The following is a 21,041-nucleotide window of genomic DNA, read 5'->3' as shown; positions in this document are numbered from 1 at the left end:
ATCGTAAAATGGCATTACAGGGTCCGGGAGGCGGCCAAAATAAGCCCGCATAAGACACGGGCGGCGCACATTCTGAAACGCTCCGCTTTAAGCGGCCTATGCGGGCTCGCAACATGAGCCCTAAACTCATTAGCAAGCTTAGCCGCCACCGCGCCAGACGAGGACGGTTGCTGGCGCTCGGGGTGGGGACGCGGGCCGTCCGAAAACGTCGTTACGGCATCCCGACGACCGAAACACGCCCGGCCGCCCCCACAACGCGCGCCGAATACCGCCGACCCCTCGGCAGGCGACGACTGCGCGCGCCTAATGGCGCCCGAGTAATCTGATAGCGGCTTAAGATGGAGACTCCGTATTAAGACCGCCCAGTGCTACCTGCTTCACGTGCTGCCTGAATTATGTGCCAGCTGCACAACTGGAAAAAAAATGCCACACCCTCAAGGAAAACACTTTATGTGTAGGGTAAGAGACAACAGGTACTACGAGCAGACAGATGGAGCAGTAATGGGAAGCTCGTTATCACCTAATATTCCCAATTTCTTTATGGATGTTTCCAGGGATGTGCCCTGGAGTGGGCGGCTTTGACACTTGCGTGGTTTTTTTTCAGTTGTGTACACGATACTTTTGTTGTATGGCCTCACGGCAGTGAGAACTTGCAACATTTTAGAGAACACCAGAATTCACTGCACCCGAACGTTTGTTTCACGATGGAGGTGAAAAAGGATGACTGACTTCCCTTCGTTGATTTGTTGGTTAGGAGGAAGATAGATGGTACACTAGGACATCCTGTTTGTAGCAAGCCTACTCACTCTGACTTGCATCTGCAGCCTGACACCGTCCGGATGAACGTGAAGAGGTATCTCGTACCTTGGTTCAAAAGGGCAATGTCATCGGGGATACTGAAAGTCTGACAGCTTAGTTAGCTCATCTCGAAGTCACCTCTCGTGATAATGGTTACAGTGAAATGCAGATCAGACGTTCGTTACTCTATCGACCAACTGTGCACTGAGCGAGTGGACATAATTCCAAGGTGGCACCAAAATTTATGGCCTGTGTGTGCATTATGCAGTGAGCATTTCAAACAGGATTGGTCGTACCTTTGCGGAAATATGATGTGAAGTATGTTTTTCGACCACCTTCTAAGATGAAGGTCCTTTTAGCTTACTTAAAGGATGATCTGGGTTTCCACAAGGCGGGTGTCTACCGCATTGCTTGCAGCAGTGGTACGTTATATATGGGTCAAACTATTAGGAATGTGGAAAACCGGTGTACTGAGCATAGGTGGCACACATGATTACAACTGCCCCGCAAATCCGCCATTACAGAACATTTTCTTGGCACTGGCAATCCTATGGAATAGAACAACATGGTGATTCTGGCATGCACTTCCAATTACTGGTACAGTATTATTAAGAAAGCTGTCGAAATTAAATTAGCAGGTAATCATATAGATAAAGATGGTTGTTTTGTTTAAACTCTACATGGAATCCTGCTCTCTCTCTCTCTTGTCAAAAAACAGAGCGACAGAGTTTATGCTGCCTCACCCGTTGATCATTAATTTCACTGTTGATAACTTCTGACAGCTACATCTACAGCTACAGCTACGTAGATACTCTACAACTCACACTTACTCTGTAAATCCTGCAGAGGGTTCATAGAACCACCGCACAATAATTCTCTATTACTCCAATCTCGAACAGCGCCCGGGAAAAACCAACACCTATATCTATCCGTACGAGCTCTCATTTCTGTAATTTTGTTATGAGGATCGTTTCTTCCTATGAGGTCGGCGTCAAGACAATATTTTCGCATTCGGAGGAGAAAGTTGGTGGTCATAATTTCGTGAAAAGATTCCGCTGGTACGAAAAACGCCTTTGTTCAAATTATGCCAAACCCACATCCCGTATCATGTTCGTGGCACTCTCTCCACAGTTTCGGGATAATACAAAACGTACTGCACTTCTTTTAACTTTCTCGATGTGTTCTGTTAATCCTATCAGGTAAGGACCCCAGATCGCGCAGCAGTACTCCAAAATAGGACGGACAAGCATAGTGTAGGCAGTCTCTTTAGTAGATCTATTATATTGTCTAAGTGTTCTCCCAATAAAACGCAATCTTTGGTTCACCTTACCCACAACATTTTCTACGTGTTCTTTCCAATTAAAGTTGTTCATAATTGCAATTCCTAGGTATTTAGGTATATCAAAGCCTTTAGATTTGACTGATTTATCGTGTAAATGAAGTTTAACTGATTACTGTTAGCAATTATGTGGGTGACCTAGCAGTTTTCATTATTTAGTGTCATTTGTCTATTTTCGCACCATACATATTTTCTAAATAGTTTCACAATTTCTTTTGATCTTCTGATTACTTTAGTAGACGATAAACGACAGCATCATCTGCAAACAACGTAAGGTGGCTGCTTAGATTGTCTCCTAAATCTTTTATCTAAATAAAGAGCAGCAGAGAGCCTATAACACTACCTTGAGGAAAGTCAGAAATCACTTCTATTTTGCTCGATGACTTTCCGTCAATTACTACGAACTGTGGCTTCTCTGAGAGGAAATCACAAACCCAACCATATAACTGAGACGCTGGATATCTTTGATTTGTGCCGGCGCTAGCGTTTACAGTGTGTGTGTGTGTGTGTGTGTGTGTGTGAGTGTGTGTGTGTGTGTGAGTGAGTGAGTGTTATCCCTCCGGAGTTTCTCTGAAAATTCAAGTTTTAAATTTCCCTGCACAAAGCTTACTTGCTGCATTTATACCATGAAAATGGTAGTATGTGCTCCTGTCGAAATATTGGCGGTTGTCGACGACGCCTCCTGGTTGAATTCCCGTCACTTTTTTGAGGCACACGAGCTCGTCATTGTAGAAGTATACGATAAAAATTCAGACAGTAATGAAATACACATGTTGTGCAGCGAATACACTGATGGTTCCTAGGGTATCGATATACCCATGGTTACAAATTGCAAAGGGCTCTGGTGCTCGGCTGAGGACAGTGGGATTTCAAGGATAGTGAGAGTGTGGAGTGCGGAGGTGCTGCGCAGTGGCGGCGAAGTAAACTAGGCTGGTGAGTGCAGGCACCGGCAGCCACTGTATGGATGGCACTGTGCAGAGGTACGCGCACGTCTGTAAATATTGACAGAAACTGGGGCAAGTCCAGGCTACTCACTAAGGCCACTGTGGAACTGCAAGCCTTATGCAAAGCTCAGTTTTCGAAATACGTACGTGTCAAGTGTGTGGGTTCCGTTCGCCTTCCTGTTCACTCCCAGTGTCACAGCAGTGAGGATAGCCTAGTCCAGGGTTGCCCAACCATAACCTGGGCACATTGTAAGAAGACGACAATTTTTGGGCCGCACATAATGTACTTAGTACTAACAATAACCGCTAGGCATAAAAAAACCACCGTTGTGGACCAATTCGAACAATGTGCTAACAGAATTGTGTGGCGGGAATTTCAAATTGAAAATATTCATTTCATCACAATGTTACATAAATGGAATTTTGTAGAATTTTTGTCGACCGTATATAGGCGCTACCTTCTTCGATAGCGTTGATACTTGCCTTGGACCGCATGCAGCCCGTACACCAAGGGCTGGACACCCCTGGTCTAGTTTAACTGCATCTGCCAGTGTGGGTACTGTACCTTTATGCCTTGTGTGTGTATAGTATGATATTCTGAGACACGATTATGTGCAAGTAGTGCTCATTATCCTAGATGAATGAAATCTTTGGGTACTGCATTGCACCAGTCAGTTCCAGTTGAAACGTTTCTTTCTTGAAATAAATTTGGTATCCTTAATTAAGACATGATTAATTTTTCTCACAGTTTTTATAGTCGTATTTCGCCTGATGACTGAGAAGGCTGGGCTCTTTCGTGTTTTAATTGTGTCACCTTCCTTTTTTCCATCTTACTATTTTCCATGCAGGTTTGTGTGAGTGCATGAAAGTGTGAATGAAGTAAATGTAGGTCTATAATGAAATCGTGGTTTTACAGGGATAGTGGTAGTAGTGTAGCGTAGTGCCAACTGAGCTTAGTAACCAAATTTAATCAAAGAGAAGCTAAGATCAAAGATAGTCTAACTTAACTGAGTAGGGGCTGTCAGGTTGATCACTGCAGAATGAACACCCCCCCACCACCACCACCACCACTAGGTGTGAATAGGTGGGTGGTTGAGCAGGAAGGGCGGCCGTGTAGGTCAGATTGGGACTGATGTGAAGACGAAACGGGCGGCGTTGAGGTGAGCTGCTCGTGGACTGGTAATAAAAGATGCAAGAATGCAGAATTATGTTGTAAAAATTGCTCACAGTGGTTGTGATAGAATCAGTTTGGATGGGAAAGCTTTCAGTGAAGTTTTAACTAATGTTATTTTGATGAATATGACTGCAAAAGTTATGGAATTAAACATGAGGCCACGTGTAACGTGAATTATCAGTTCAAGCCATATTACAACGTTGTTTCTGAATGTTTCAGTTTGTGTAAAACCTCATGCAATTGCTAAAACGATACAGTTTTGGTTAATTACATCAAGAAATTAAAATTTCTCTTCATTTCTTGGCCACATGTTGGTGCCATTTACTTAGGAGCTGTGTATTGCGTGTTTATTTTCCACCAGACGCGTTTCGGTTTATTGATGTAAAGCATCATCAGCGGTCTGTAATTAAGTTATTTACATTTTGATTTGCTTTAAGATCGGAAAAGAGTTCGTTAAAAATATGTTGGTTTATATTAACGGTGATGCTCGCTTGATTTCTCGCTTACATCGGGAAATGCCGTCTGCTATCATGTCGTTGATGTTTTTCTTCTTTAGACACTGATAGCTGTGGTCTAATTTTCAGTTTTCTGGCAGTACTATGCATTTCATATGTTTTTGACACCATGCAAGAAATGAATATTGCTGCAGAACACCTAAAAATTAAACCAGAACTACCAGTGTCTAAAGAAGAAAAATATCAACAATGTACTAGCAGACGTCATTTCCCGATGTAAGCGAGAAATCAAGCGAACATCATCGTAAGTACAAACCAACATATTGTTAACGAACTCTTTTTAGATATTAAAGCAAATGAAAATGTAAATGACTTAATTACAGACCACTGATGATGCTTTACCTCAATAAACCGAAAGGCGTCTTGTGCAAAACAAACACGCATTTTTGTAGTTGCAACGATAGAACAATAAGATCCTCAAAAATAAATTTGTACTTTTCATTTAGAATGGTGTTGCCAAAGTCTGGACCACATCGAAATCATATCAGTATCTTACTTAATCACTTTACTCATCCTGAGTGGTAAGAGGCGATCTGTAGGATTTGCCTTAGAGAAACTAAACTTCTAGCCAAGACCGCTTGTAAACAACCTTTACTGTCGATTTAGGTTTAGGTGAGCATGGTTACCAATCGTCGGACCTCGATGGAAGTTTCTAACATGTCTCCCACACGAACTGTTCAAGAACTCTCTCTAAAATACTGCCATGTACTGTATGCGAGAGACAAGATGAACAATGCATCGATAAGTCAACGTTAAAACCACATTCAGATTATTCCTCGAAATGCTCGTGTCCCATACCAGACCTTAGTATGTACTTCATTGCGGCCAGTCACCACTATAAGGGCTGCAATGAAGTAGTGTGTGCTAGGGACACTAGCATTTCGAAAATTACTCTGAATGTGGCGGTTTTAACGTTGACTTACCGATGCATCGTTTTCATCTCAACCCTCACTTACCTGGCAACGTTTAAGAAAGAGTTGTTTGCTGCTGGTATAGGAGGCGTGCGATAGTCTCCTATCAAGATCTGAAGACAGTAACCATACTCACTGAAACCGGTAATCAACAATAAAGGTTATCTCGGCTGAGAAGTTCACCTCGGAAATTTGTGGTAAGTTCCTACGGGATTAAACTGTTGTGGACATCGGTCCCTAGGCTTACTTAAACTAACTTTCGCTGAGGACAACACACACACCCATGGCCAAGGGAGAATGCGAACCCCCGAAGGTGCAAGCCGGGCGAGCCGTGGGAAGTTCACCTTCTCTCAAACGATCTTATCGAATATTTTCTAAGTTTTCTTTTCATGCGGCACTACATTATTAATAGCTGCGACATCTGCAAAATGTCTGAGACCGCTGCTACAGCTGGTACTCACGGTAGACGTCGAGGTGGACCCTCTTGACGAGAGGCCGCATGAGGCTGGAGGAGGCGGCGCGGCACTCGACGTAGCTGTTCCACAGCGAGCGAGGAACACTCGACACGAACCACCGGTTGACGGTCACCGCGTCCGTCACCAGGTCGATGGAGGCGTCGCGTAGTAGCCCGCCCTGCCACCACGTCACCTCTGGCCTGGGCCGGCCTGCGGACACCAGGGGCTTTCGTCAATTGCGGCGAAGCAAGTGAAAAATTCTATATAAGGAAAATACTATATAAGGAAAGGTAAAAACGAAAAGCCCAAATTGCCGTTCTCTATCAAAAAAAAAAAAAAAAAAAAGTTCAAATGGCTCTGAGCACTATGGGACTTAACTTCTGAGGTCATCAGTCCCGTAGAGCTTAGAACTACTTAAACCTAACTAACCTAAGGACATCACACACTGTAAGTAGGATGTTTAGGTTCTTATATTGGTAACGCCACCGTCACGTAGCGCTCTGTATGAAAATCACTGGCTGTGCTGTGTGCAGTCTGTAGCTGGGTGGCATTGTTGGAATTTGCTATTGTAGTGTTGGGCAGTTGGCTGTTAACAGCACGTAGCGCTGCGCAGTTGGAGGTGACCCGCCAGCAGTAGTGGGTGTGGGGAGAGAGATGGCGGAGTTTTGAGAGCGGATGATCGGGACGTGTGTCCATCAGAGACAGTAAATTTGTAAGACTGGATGTCATGAACTGCTATATATATTATGACTTTTGAACACTATTAAGGTAAATACATGGTTTGTTCTCTATAAAAGTCTTTCATTTGCTAACTATGCCTATCAGTAGTTAGTGCCTTCAGTAGTTAGAATCTTCTATTTAGCTGGCAGTATTGGCGCTCGCTGTATTGCAGTAGTTCGAGTAACGAAGATTTTTGTGAGGTAAGTGATTTGTGAAAGGTATAGTTTAATGTTAGTCAGGGCCATTTTTTTGTAGGGATTTTTGAAAGTCAGATTGCGTTGAGATAAAAATGTAGTGTGTCAGTTTAGTGTGGATCAGATTAGGAAAGAGCGAAATGTCTGAGTACAGTTCTACTCAGCTGTTAGAAAATCAAATAACGTAAGGGGTTTACCAACACAGTAATTCACTAAATTTTCTAAGGGGACGTTTCAACACGTCCATGCCCGAGGCAGGATTCGAACCTGCGACCGTAGCGGTTGTGCGGTTCCAGATTGTAGCGCCCAGAACCGCTCGGCCACACCGGCCGGCTCGTTCTGTATCGACACAGATGTTTTCAACTGTGAGAGAAACGTGTGCTGCAGTCCACTGCCGTGCCAATTAAACACTTGTGCATTGAAGCTCCAAATACGCTGGTATAGGCATACGTAACCAAATATATAAATATGTAAAGATGCAAAATACGGCACTGCGGTCGGCAACCCCTGTGTCTGGCGCAGTTGTCAGATCAATTACTGCTGCTACAATGGCAGGTTATCAAGATTTAAGTGAGTTTGAACGTGGCGCTATGGTCGGTGCACGGGTGGTGGGACACAGCATCTCCGAGGTTGCAATGAAGTCGAGATTTTCCCCTAGGACAATTTCACGATTGTACCGTGAATATCAGGAATCCGGCAAAACATAACATCTCCGACATCGCTGTGGCTGGAAAATGACCCTACAAGAACGGTACCAACGACGACTGAAGAGACTCGTTCAACGTGACAGAAGTAAAACACTTCGGCAAATTGGTGCAGATTTCAGTGCTGGTCCATCATTCGCCGATACACCACCGACATGAGCTTTCGGATCCGAAGGCCCTCTCTCGTGTATCCTTGACGACTGCACGACACAAAGCTTTACGCCTCGCCTGGGCCTGTCAGCACCGACACTGGACTGTTGATGACTGTAAACGTGTTCACTGGTCGGACGAACCTCGTTTCAAATTCTATCGAGCAGCTGGACGTGTACGGGTTTGGAGACAACCTCATGAATGAATGGACCCTGTATGTCAACACAGGACTATTCAAGCTGTTGGAGGCTCTGTAATGATGTGGAGCCTGTGCAGTTAAGTGATTTGGAACCCTCGATACGTCTAGATACGATTCTGACAGGTGGCACGTACGTAAGCATCCTGTCTGATTGCTTACATCCATTCATATCTATCGTGCATTCCGACGGACGTGGACAAATCCAACAGGACAATGTGATGCCTCACACGTCCAAGATTGCTACAGAAAGGGTCTGAGAACACTCTCCTGAGTTTACACACATTCGATGGCCATTAAACGCCCCAGACTTGGAACATTATTGAGCATATCTGGGATGCCTGTTCAGAAAATATCTCCAGCCCCTCGTACTCTTACTGATTTATGGGCAGTTCTGCAGGATTAATTGTGTCAGTTCCCTCCAACACTACTTCAGGCATAGTCGAGTCCATGGCACGTAGTGTTGCGGAACTTCTGCTTGCTCGCGGGGGCCCTGCACGATATTAGGCAGGTGTACTAGATTCTTTGGCCCTTCAGTGTATGTGCCATATAGTCCTCCAAGACAGAAACAGGGTTAAAAATTTTTTAGTATAAGTCTTCTATTGACCGGAATATTTGGTTTTAAGATTTTCCAACACAACATTATATATATATATATATATATATATATATATATATATATATATATATATATATATATATTCTTAGCATGTAAACCTTTCGTTTTCTGCATATACAGGGTCTTTCACAATGTTTTGACTATTTCAGAGCTGAATAACACAGAAACTAATCGCGAAACGAATTTGACGAAATAGTTCGTTGGGCAAATGACGAACGCTCACGGCTACACAATACTCGAAACGTTTTTCCAGTTTCTGAACCCATCTTTCTAGAGTCTCACTCAAGGTGCATCAAGTTGTAACAAAAACTTTAATAACATTCCATATGCGAAAAATAGGTAAGATAGTAACTTGTCATCTCTGAAATGGCTCTAAGCACTATGGGGCTTAACATCAGAGGTCATCAGTCCCACAGACTTAGAACTACTTAAACCCAACTAACCTAAGGACATCACACACATCCATGCCCGAGGCAGGATTCGAACCTGCGACCCTTGCAGCAGCGCAGTTCCAGACTGAAGCGCCTAGAACTGCTCGATCATATCTTTCAAAATTACTAAAAATATCATAAGTAATATAATCAATGTGTTGTGCATGTAATTTCTAATGTTAAGTCCCATAGCGCTCAGAGCCATTTGAACCATTTTTGTAATTTCTAAACATATCAAAATGTGGTTGCAACATTGTGTTAAAACAAAAATAAATAGAAAGACTTCTCTTTTCATTCATACATTTTTCTTAAATGACGATTTACAGGCAAAATAAGAAGTGCAGTTCAAAGATCAGATAATAAAGAGAGATAAAGTTATTGAAGGAATTATAAAGTAGCAACCTGATCACTTTAGAGTTTCTGAATACATATTTTTTTGCATCTTGCTATTTTCTGTAGTCTATCAATGTCACCCACTCTCTTTCACAAAACACGAGGATTTACGAAATTCTCAGAAAACTTCATTTTCATTTGAAGTTCTCTGTTAACTAAGACAATGGAAATGAGATTTCTTATTTCTGACTCGTGGTTCTTCACCATATTCAAGAATTTTTCAGCAGATGTGATATTGGTAGGAACTGCGAATACATACGATAAAGGGCTAAGCAATTTGAAATGAGAAATATCAACTGGGGTCTGCTGCTTAAAGAAATCCACAAAAATCTGGTATTCTGCTTTACTTTTATGAAGTCCAGAATATGAATTCCGAAAATCACATTGTACAACTATTCTTCATGCAGTTAAGATTCAGTTTCTCAGTAACTTTTATAACACACTGTCATTGCAGATGAAAATTTTCTTGCTTTTAAATGGAAAACTTGTAAGCAGATTGAACACATTGTTCTCAGAGAAATCGCAGTTTTGTGGCAAATAATCAACGCAGTGGGACAAGATTTCGCATCTTTTTGAAATTCAACCTCTGTGATTCTGACATTTCTTCCAGGATTTCATGAAATATGTTTCCTAAAAATCTATATTGTTTCCTGCTCCCAAGGTTGCTCTTAAGGTTCCTTATTATTCTGTCCAAATCAGCAGAAGTAAGTTAGCTGTTTTTCTGTTTTCTATTAGCAGCTTCAGACACGGGAAAAATATGAGGAAAACAAATACACCATTCAGGAAGAGAATGTTCAGTTTCTTCACCGCCACGCTTGACATTTGATATCACAAACTGCCAGATCAGTCTTGAAAATTCTTCCTCGTCCTCTCAAATAAAGTATGACTTGATGGCACGCTAGCAGCATTCGAGTCTGTCAATTGCAAGAAGTAGCGAGAGTCATCTTGTACAGACATTTGGTAACATTTCCATAGTTCTGTATCTACAAACACTGAACATCCGGGATATTTGATGCTGAGAGACCAAATTCAATATAGATTTTGAAGACTAATGCCTCTAAATTATTATGAAGTGTTTTAAGATGATGTTTTATTGTATGATTTACGACACGACAGTTGCAGTTAGCTGTCGAATTAATGGTTTTTCGTTTATCAGAAAAATAAAAACCAAATTGTTTTTGCAGTAGCTGACTGGATCACTGTCAGCACTGTATGCATTTACCTGATTCAGATGAAAGCGCTTTAGATCATGTAATGTGATTTAGTCCATGGAAGATTTCTTTGTGGGTTTCTTTGGAGTATCCATAAAAATCCAACAATCCCTAGTAAATCCCACCGTTAATATTCAAGTACTGTCCGCCTCCGTAGCTGAGTGGTCCTTTCAACAGAGTGCTTTCTGCCACCCCCATCGCAGCTGCATCATCCATGCTAGGAGTCGGATTTAAGTGATCATATATATGATACCAAAGCACACTGTGATGAAAAGTTTAATTTCTTCCCACATGCACCACATGCAGTGAACCTTACGAAAATAAACTTTTCCAGTGAAGAACAATTAATGTTAAAGAGAGGTTCGAAATATAATACGAATAAAATAGTACATCGTAGAGCAATTTTAGACATTATTACTCATATGAAACTTGCAGTTGACTGCTTAAAAGCTTCTAAATTTGAATAAAATTGGATAGCAGTCGAAGTGAATAACCTTATCACCAAGGAGTCTAACAGATCACAAACAAGTTATAAGACAGATAGATTGATGGGCAAGGCTATAATGCAGAGGCTATGGTAAGTGGACACGACAATCATGGAGGCAGGCATAAGTAGGTCGACTGCCGCTATACTGACAACTACATTAACACAACACATAAATTTATTTTCAACGAGAGTAGTGTATCGAGGGTTTGTACAGATTTAACTACTAAGAAAGCCAGAAAATGGAATCATAAGCTTAGGGTATGTAATGAAATTACTACCTCCACACAGAAATAACAACTCAGGCTCATGAATCTATGGGAACCAACTTTAAGGTTCATAATGAAAACTTCCTGTGAGGCCTGTGGTTAACAGTTCTGGTGGACATTTTAGTAAAATCCTTCGCAAAAGCCTATTTATCTGTTTAATTACCAATATTCTGTTACGAAGAGTAGCGACCTGGTTACAAAAATTCATCACAGTCCTGTAGCGAAGACTAAGAAATTTCCATTCGTCGATATTCGTAACCTTTATACAAATATACCAATTGAGAATACTATGATTATTGAACAAAATTTTCTAGATCAGAAAATATCATGACATCCTGAATTAGATTTGTTCTTGATGTGCTTTCCTTAATTCTAAATTACAGTTTCTCTAACTACAATAATGAAGGGTATTTTCAGACGTGCTGTCTCACGTATTGTGGCTGACATCTTTATTAACCACCTTGAAAATAAGTTCCTACTCGAGAATGCCAGGTTAGTGAGATAAATTGTGTATTACCTCTGGTATGTGGAACAGACCCTTTCACTATTTCATGGTAATGACGAGAAAATGGAGAAATTTGAAAATAAATTTAATATATCACAAGAAAAAATTTAAATTTAAGCATGAAAGTGGAATAGATGGAACCTTTAATTTCCTTGACATAAACATGAAGAAAGTAGATAGTGAACAAAATTTGGGCATATTTCGTAAAAATCTTATACGAATTGCACAGTAAATTAAGAGTTAAATCAACCATCTCAGCAGAAAAACGCGTTCTTTCATTTTGCTTTTATCACATTGTTTTTGCTTTTATCAGATTGTTAAAATTATCGATTTCTCCAAAAGAGTACATTCTAGAATTTGACGCAGTTACAGAAACGAATATGTACCCTTCTAGTAACGTACTTAATATTTACAAAAATACTTTTAAAAAGTGCTACAATAACGCAGAACGACAAAAGGATTCAAATCGGGGGAATGAAGATTGTAACAAGAGGTACATTTAACTGTCGTACTAGCACAAGAAATATGTCAACTTGGGGAAGTATAAAGTAGCATTTCTTTCTCAACTAATAACTTAAGGTTGATTTTGGCTAATAGTGTAGATAGGAAATATCCTACATGTATCTGTAGTATTCAAAATAATGCGTCCAGACTGCGACGCATGTTACATCTGGAAAACCGGACACAGAATCCAAGTCCGGCACGTGAACTTGTAGCCTGCTCAAGAGCGGACATGTAATCCCATTCTGCTTGTCAAACATTAAGTTGTTGCATCGTGCGGAGAAGGGATGTTTTATTGCTCTATTGGAGATAGATTTTTCGCCATCGGAGGTCCTCTGATGTTCACGTAACCAACGAGCAGATCGTGATGAAAACTACCCATTTACACGAGTTTTTCGAGTAACACCTTTAAGAAAAGGAGGTAACTAGCCCCAGCTCACTAAAGTCCGTACCCAGGTTACTTGTTTTTTGGCCGATTAGGGAGTCAGTATTCGGTTACGGTTTTATTAGTTACGTTGGTACTGTTTTCGCCCTCTTAAGGACTGCTGTATCCCAATATGCAATTCATTTAACAATACCTGAAATGGTTACCCGTTAGTTTATAGCACACAACAAGATCTGTCCTGTTGCTTAATGTATTACCGGCGTTTCTGTTATCGCCACAATATGGTTCAAATCGTTAGTATATATCGTCTCCACGAGTTACTCTGCTTTCTAAGCCGGATCATTATATCTTTTAGACATGTTGCTTTAACTTTCTATACTACTTTTATAATTTTATTTGCTAATCGTTTTAACTTATTCCGCAGCTGGTTTCGTGACTTACTTAGCATCCCATGTAATTTATTGAAATAATCAGCAACCATTCCTTTATACTTTAATTATTTTTGTGTATTATTTTAACACTCTACTTTCCGCTGTTGCATGGGACTTTCATAGAATATCTTCTATTAGTTTGTAGTGCCATCTTGTACATGCTGATGTAGAGCAGGCTATACTTATAGCTCCACACACGTGATTTGTTTTCTGTGGTTTAGCTATTACTTGTGGTTTTATTGTTCGGTACATTTAAACAAAATTTATGGCTTCGCTATCCCTTAGCTAGTCATCAATGCCTCAATAGAAGGCACCACAAATCTCAGATGTCACATTTCTTCCCTTTTCAACCATGTAAGCAACCGCTTCATGTTAGACTCTTGTATGCTCTATATAAGAGATGTCCAACCTGTTCGCTTACCTGTACCTCAATGGAAGAAAACAAGTGTTTTTGGGCCACACATAACAGAACACCACTGAGCAAAAAGGAAAGGGCGGGGTGGTTCTCATATGTATATACACTCCTGGAAATTGAAATAAGAACACCGTGAATTCATTGTCCCAGGAAGGGGAAACTTTATTGACACATTCCTGGGGTCAGATACATCACATGATCACACTGACAGAACCACAGGCACATAGACACAGGCAACAGTGCATGCACAATGTCGGCACTAGTACAGTGTATATCCACCTTTCGCAGCAATGCAGGCTGCTATTCTCCCATGGAGACGATCGTAGAGATGCTGGATGTAGTCCTGTGGAACGGCTTGCCATGCCATTTCCACCTGGCGCCTCAGTTGGACCAGCGTTCGTGCTGGACGTGCAGACCGCGTGAGACGACGCTTCATCCAGTCCCAAACATGCTCAATGGGGGACAGATCCGGAGATCTTGCTGGCCAGGGTAGTTGACTTACACCTTCTAGAGCACGTTGGGTGGCACGGGATACATGCGGACGTGCATTGTCCTGTTGGAACAGCAAGTTCCCTTGCCGGTCTAGGAATGGTAGAACGATGGGTTCGATGACGGTTTGGATGTACCGTGCACTATTCAGTGTCCCCTCGACGATCACCAGTGGTGTACGGCCAGTGTAGGAGATCGCTCCCCACACCATGATGCCGGGTGTTGGCTCTGTGTGCCTCGGTCGTATGCAGTCCTGATTGTGCCGCTCACCTGCACGGCGCCAAACACGCATACGACCATCATTGGCACCAAGGCAGAAGCGACTCTCATCGCTGAAGACGACACGTCTCCATTCGTCCCTCCATTCACGCCTGTCGCGACACCACTGGAGGCGGGCTGCACGATGTTGGGGCGTGAGCGGAAGACGGGCTAACGGTGTGCGGGACCGTAGCCCAGCTTCATGGAGACGGTTGCGAATGGTCCTCGCCGATACCCCAGGAGCAACAGTGTCCCTAATTTGCTGGGAAGTGGCGGTGCGGTCCCCTACGGCACTGCGTAGGATCCTACGGTCTTGGCGTGCATCCGTGCGTCGCTGCGGTCCGGTCCCAGGTCGACGGGCACGTGCACCTTCCGCCGACCACTGGCGACAACATCGATGTACTGTGGAGACCTCACGCCTCACGTGTTGAGCAATTCGGCGGTACGTCCACCCGGCCTCCCGCATGCCCACTATACGCCCTCGCTCAAAGTCCGTCAACTGCACATACGGTTCACGTCCACGCTGTCGCGGCATGCTACCAGTGTTAAAGACTGCGATGGAGCTCCGTATGCCACGGCAAACTGGCTGACACTGACGGCGGCGGTGCACAAATGCTGCGCAGCTAGCGCCATTCGACGGCCAACACCGCGGTTCCTGGTGTGTCCGCTGTGCCGTGCGTGTGATCATTGCTTGTACAGCCCTCTCGCAGTGTCCGGAGCAAGTATGGTGGGTCTGACACACCGGTGTCAATGTGTTCTTTTTTCCATTTCCAGGAGTGTAGTTAGCACATTTAGGGAATTTATAATTTATTAATTTAAGATTCTTTATTCTAAAAAGGCAAGATGTAATGGATTTAATATTTTATTTATGAAATTTCATTAATAATTTTATATATTAAGAAATCTAACACATATATATTAATGTGACATTTGACTTTGAATTTGGGTAACTAATGTATCAATATGAAGTTCGATCGAAGTGATTGCAAATCTCAGGGTGTTCTCAAGTTGTTTACCTAAGACTTTGGTTTTATTTTTGTTATATGTCTGCTTTGCTTTTGAAAATAGCTTTTCACAAATGTACGTGCTTCCAAACGAAGACGAGATATATAACGCCTGACTGTACAGCAAGGGGTGTTTGTCTCTTGGCATGTGTGACATCTGGAAGTCCAACAGAGATTCTGTTAGTTCGCGTCGGTTGACAGACGATGACTACTGACATCTACCCACAAGTATCGAAAACAGGCGCCAAGTTGTTGCGGCAGACCGTACAATAGAACCACGTTATAGACAACGTTCTCTACTGTGGGTGGGGTGCGAAGGGAATGTGCATGATGACCACTGCGAAGTGGTGAAGGGCAAGGGGAGCAACTTTCGACATCGCATGCAGTACTAACACATTTTGATTTGTACAGATCATTTGCTATAGTAGTAACTGCACATGGTAGTAAAAAGATTTCGTGGAAGCCCAGTATAGGGATGTTAAAATCAGGTTTTTACTTGTAGCTATGGATATGAAATCAAATTAAACGTGTTATTACAGAATTACGGTACTGGTAGATAGCAAAGACTGACAGTAACTGCAATCCACATGTAGAGTTCTAACTTACACTGCTCACAGTGATCAGAACTACGATGAAAGAGGTTCTTTATCACAACTGTAGAAATAACACACAGTCTGCTTGTATTTTCATAAGCCAATTGAATTATACGTCTCTAAATCTCTAGTCTCGCAGATACAACTGAAGTAGCTATACGATAACAGTACAGTGTGCGTCTTTCGGACTGGTCGGTTATAAGAACGGGACTGGGGGGGTTAAATTATAGTACAGATGGCAATGTTGGCTCTGAGCACTATGGGACTTGACATCTGAGGTCATCAGTCCCCTAGAACTTAGAACTACTTAAACCTAACTGACCTAAGGACATCACACACATCCATGCCCGAGGCAGGATTCGAACTTGCGACCGTAGCGATCGCGCGGTTCCAGACTGTAGCGCCTAGAGCCGCTCGGCCACACCGGCCGGCGATGGCAGTGTTAAGAACGGCATGAATCAATGAGAGAATAGCTTCGTGTGCCAGAAGTTTGACATTGAAAATATTCAACTTATCATAACCTTAAATAAACGGACATTTTTTTAACATTCGTGTGATAGATGCTCACGTCCTGGGCCACTGTGACACTTGGTTTAGGCAGAATGAGGCCCATGGGTTGGACACCCCTTCTCTACCTCAATCAATATAGTTTACTACGTGATACTCCTACTAATGACCTGTTGTTACATGGTACGTAACTGTGTGGTAATTACGTTTGCACTTATGATAGGTTTTTAATTATCCTACACCTGTTGCAGATTCTGCTGTCATGTAAATTTCAGCACTGCGGATGACTCTGAAATAGTTGAAACGTAGGTACGTCGTAATGAAACGACGGTTTTCGCGATCGATTGCTTCTCTTTTCTCGGTTGTCTAAATTCAACGATCGCTTCGCACAGCTGGATCATAAGGATTCCACTCTAATTGATTTATTATATAGTAGTTCGTTTTTAGCATAACTTTATTCAGGAATTAATTTATGTGCAATTTGTTCGGCACTATCATTTGATAGAAGTACCAGTTTCTGCTTCATATGACAGTTTGCAACTAGTATTTATCTTCTGTTTTATCTACTTTTTGTTTTTGATAAACTTCCTATGACTTTGCGTCCTTATTTATGTTCACATGACTTTAACTTATTGTATTTTAGCAATGACACACTTTTACTAAGAAAAGTCTTGCTTTAAATAACGCACGTTTTCCAGACTCTTTGTTTCAACACCATGTGGTTGCTTATTTATAAAATTTTCTGAACAATAATCTTAAAAATAACGCTTTGTAACTCACGATGAACTAAACTTAACGTTAAAATTGGGTACCACGAACCAAAGAAAGTGAAGGGATTCTGCTGCCTTGAAAGCAAGATAACACGTGACCGACGGAAGAAGGAAGACACTGGATGCAATTGTTAGTGCAGTAATGAGATTATTACACGCCAGGTGTCGAAAATGTGTGGTGTGGTTACCACAACATGTTTCCTGACTACGTCGTTCGATTATCAGTTCAGTACTGTTTACATGGTCACACGGTGTAGAACGACGCTTCCATCATGTTTACCAATTTAAAGATTGTACTGGCAGACTGCTGTCTTGTAATCACTGGACCACATCTCGCGTTCCGGCATTGTAATTACTTCTCATCTTTTTTTTTTCATTTTTCCTCCATCACTTCATGGAGTATAATATCCAAGAAAATGACCGGTTGCAGTTTCTGTTTCGTTTACCTCATTCCGTTTATTTGAAGGTTATCGGATGTTACGCTTTTAACACATGACGGGAGCATATTTTGGCCTCCTTGCACATGTTTTCTTCCCTACATACTGGTAGCTGTATCTCCACACCTTGGTGTGGAGAACATTTTACGAGAACTTGTGCTCATCAACAAGTCCAAGCGAACTCATCTTTATCGGAACAATAACTTGACTCAAACTTCCTGGCAGATTAAAACTGTGTGCTGGACCGAGGAAGTTTCATATCAGCGCACACACTGCTGCAGAGTGAAAATCTTATTCTAATAACTTGATTGGTTATCAGGACTCCACGCTCAATATATTCCGTGCAGATATGCTTTCGCTATGCAGCCAAAGATGTGACTTCCATACCATACGAGAGCAGAGTCTTCGCACCATGTAAGGGGCTTACAACTGACATTTAAAATGAAACATGTTTCTAACCTAAGGCGTTTAAGCTGATCGAGTGAAATAAATGACTGTGATCGTAATGCAGCCCAGATGATAAGGATCCTTCTTTCGTAATACCAACTGAACGACCTCCAAATCTCTAGCGGTGAAGTTCAGATTTACCCCGTTCATAGGGAACAGGTCAATTGTGCTTCTCTGGGCACCTGTTTTTAATATCCAAAATAGTATAGAGCCGTACGTACTTTACATACAGGGGCGAACAAAACTGTGGGAACACCAGAAACGCAACATGTTGCCGTGCCTAGTACGGGGCACGAAAATTGTTGGCATTCAAAACAGGCTGTAGTCATCACTGAACGGATACATACAGGTCCTGTATGGTATCCAAGGGAATTGTTGCAAAATAGTGTTAAGTTCAGGCAATGATGATGGAGGTGGACAAGGATCGCACACCCTTCCCTCTAAGGACGATAAAAAATACGCAATAATACTGAGATCAATTTACTGTGGTGGCCATAAGAAATACGAAAATACTCTTCCTGCTTACAAAACAAATTTTGGATGATGTGAGCTCTTTTAAGAGGAGCCCTGTCTTCTTGGAACTCAGCATCACCACTATGGGAACAAACATTCAACTATGGAATGGATCTCAAATGGTTCAGATGGCTCTGAACACTATCGGACTTAACATCTCAGGTCATCAGTCCGCCTAGAACATAGAACTACTTTAACCTAACTAACCTAAGGACATCACACACAGCCATGCCCGAGGCAGGATTCGAACCTCCGACCGTGATGGTCGCCCGGTTCCGGACTGAAGCGCCTACAACCACTCGGCCACCACGGCCGATGGAATGGATCTGATCAGCCAAAATGGGCACATAATCCTTGGCAGTAAACCAAACTTTCAGAGTAACCATGCGACCCATCGAATACCATGATGTGACTGCAAAACTCATCACCGAAAGGCCACCTTATTTCACTCTTGAGACGTTAACCTGCCCAGAAGTTGGAAATAGTGTGAAACAAGACTCGTCCGATCAGTGGAGCTTCTTCCATTGATCCACACTGAAGGTTTGATGGCTTTGGCACCATGTTTCTTCCGTTAAGGGCATCTGCATCGCTGATGAGTGTTTCGGAAATCCGGGTCGCCCTTCAATTCCCACCTTATGGGGCACCCCTCGTGTTGTTTTGGCGGAGATAGCAATCGCCAGTGCGACATTCAGTTCCACAGTGACACTACAGCTCTCGTCATCTTATTTTTCATCAGAATCCCCTATAAAGAACCTCTGTCACAATCACTCAACACGCACTTTCGTCCTCGTTGTAACTTAGAGGATGACGGTTTTCCTATTTCCCTGTCTGCGTACAAATGTTCGATGTGGTCCCTCTTGAACCACGAAACACTTCGGCTTTCTTGGTTACCACCATACGAGCACCAGCAAGTAGACCACAACTGATTTCACATATCTACATCTACATCTACATTTATACTCCGCAAGCCACCCAACGGTGTGTGGCGGAGGGCACTTTACGTGCCACTGTCATTACCTCCCTTTCCTGTTCCAGTCGCGTATGGTTGGCGGGAAGAACGACTGTCTGAAAGCCTCCGTGCGCGCTCTAATCTCTCTAATTTTACTTTCTTGATCTCCTCGGGAGGTATAAGTAGGGGGAAGCAATATATTCGATACCTCATCCAGAAACGCACCCTCTCGAAACCTGGCGAGCAAGCTACACCGCGATGCAGAGCGCCTCTCTTGCAGAGTCTGCCACTTGAGTTTGTTAAACATCTCCGTAACGCTATCACGGTTACCAAATAACCCTGTGACGAAACGCGCCGCTCTTCTTTGGATCCTCTCTATCTCCTCCGTCAACCCGATCTGGTACGAATCCCACACTGATGAGCAATACTCAAGTATAGGTCGAACGAGTGTTTTGTAAGCCACCTCCTTTGTTGATGGACTACATTTTCTAAGGACTCTCCCAATGAATCTCAACCTGGTACCCGCCTTACCAACAATTAATTTTATATGATCATTCCCCTTCAAATCGTTCCGCACGCATACTCCCAGATGTTTTACAGAAGTAACTGCTACCAGTGTTTGTTCTGCTATCATACAATAAAGGATCCTTCTTTCAATGTATTCGCAATACATTACATTTGTCTATGTGAAGGGTCAGTTGCCACTCCCTGCACCAAGTGCCTATCCGCTGCAGATCTTCCTGCATTTCGCTACAATTTTCTAATGCTGCAACTTCTCTGTATACTACAGCATCATCCGCGAAAAGCCGCATGGAACTTCCGACACTATCTACTAGGTCATTTATATATATTGTGAAAAGCAATGGTCCCATAACACTCCCCTGTGGCACGCCAGAGGTTGCTTTAACGTCTGTAGACGTCTCTCCATTGATAACAACATGCTGTGTTCTGTTTGCTAAAAACTCTTCAATCCAGCCACACAGCTGGTCTGATATTCCGTAGGCTCTTACTTTGTTTATCAGGCGACAGTGCGGAACCGTATCGAACGCCTTCCGGAAGTCAAGAAAAATAGCATCTACCTGGGAGCCTGTATCTAATATTTTCTGGGTCTCATGAACAAATAAAGCGAGTTGGCTCTCACACGATCGCTGTTTCCGGAATCCATGTTGATTCCTACATAGTAGATTCTGGGTTTCCAAAAACGACATGATACTCGAGCAAAAAACATGTCCTAAAATTCTACAACAGATCGACGTCAGAGATATAGGTCTATAGTTTTGCGCATCTGCTCGACGACCGTTCTTGAAGACTGGGACTACCTGTGCTCTTT

At 42.6% G+C, this 21,041-nt stretch overlaps 1 protein-coding gene across 1 annotated transcript in view; it reads right to left on the bottom strand.

Annotated features, from left to right (window-relative positions):
* The window catches only part of LOC124795904 (hemicentin-1-like), a 1,325,431-nt gene that overhangs the window by 578,582 nt on the left and 725,808 nt on the right, over positions 1–21,041 (bottom strand). Inside the window, exon 5 of the mRNA XM_047259983.1 lies at positions 6,143–6,346. Coding sequence (XP_047115939.1) covers positions 6,143–6,346 — 204 coding nt within the window. The remainder of the gene's footprint in view (positions 1–6,142; positions 6,347–21,041) is intronic.

The sequence above is a fragment of the Schistocerca piceifrons genome, chromosome 4 (genome assembly GCF_021461385.2).
Source record: "Schistocerca piceifrons isolate TAMUIC-IGC-003096 chromosome 4, iqSchPice1.1, whole genome shotgun sequence".
In the NCBI taxonomy this organism is placed as follows: domain Eukaryota; kingdom Metazoa; phylum Arthropoda; class Insecta; order Orthoptera; family Acrididae; genus Schistocerca; species Schistocerca piceifrons.
This window is presented reverse-complemented; position numbering and strand designations above follow the sequence as displayed.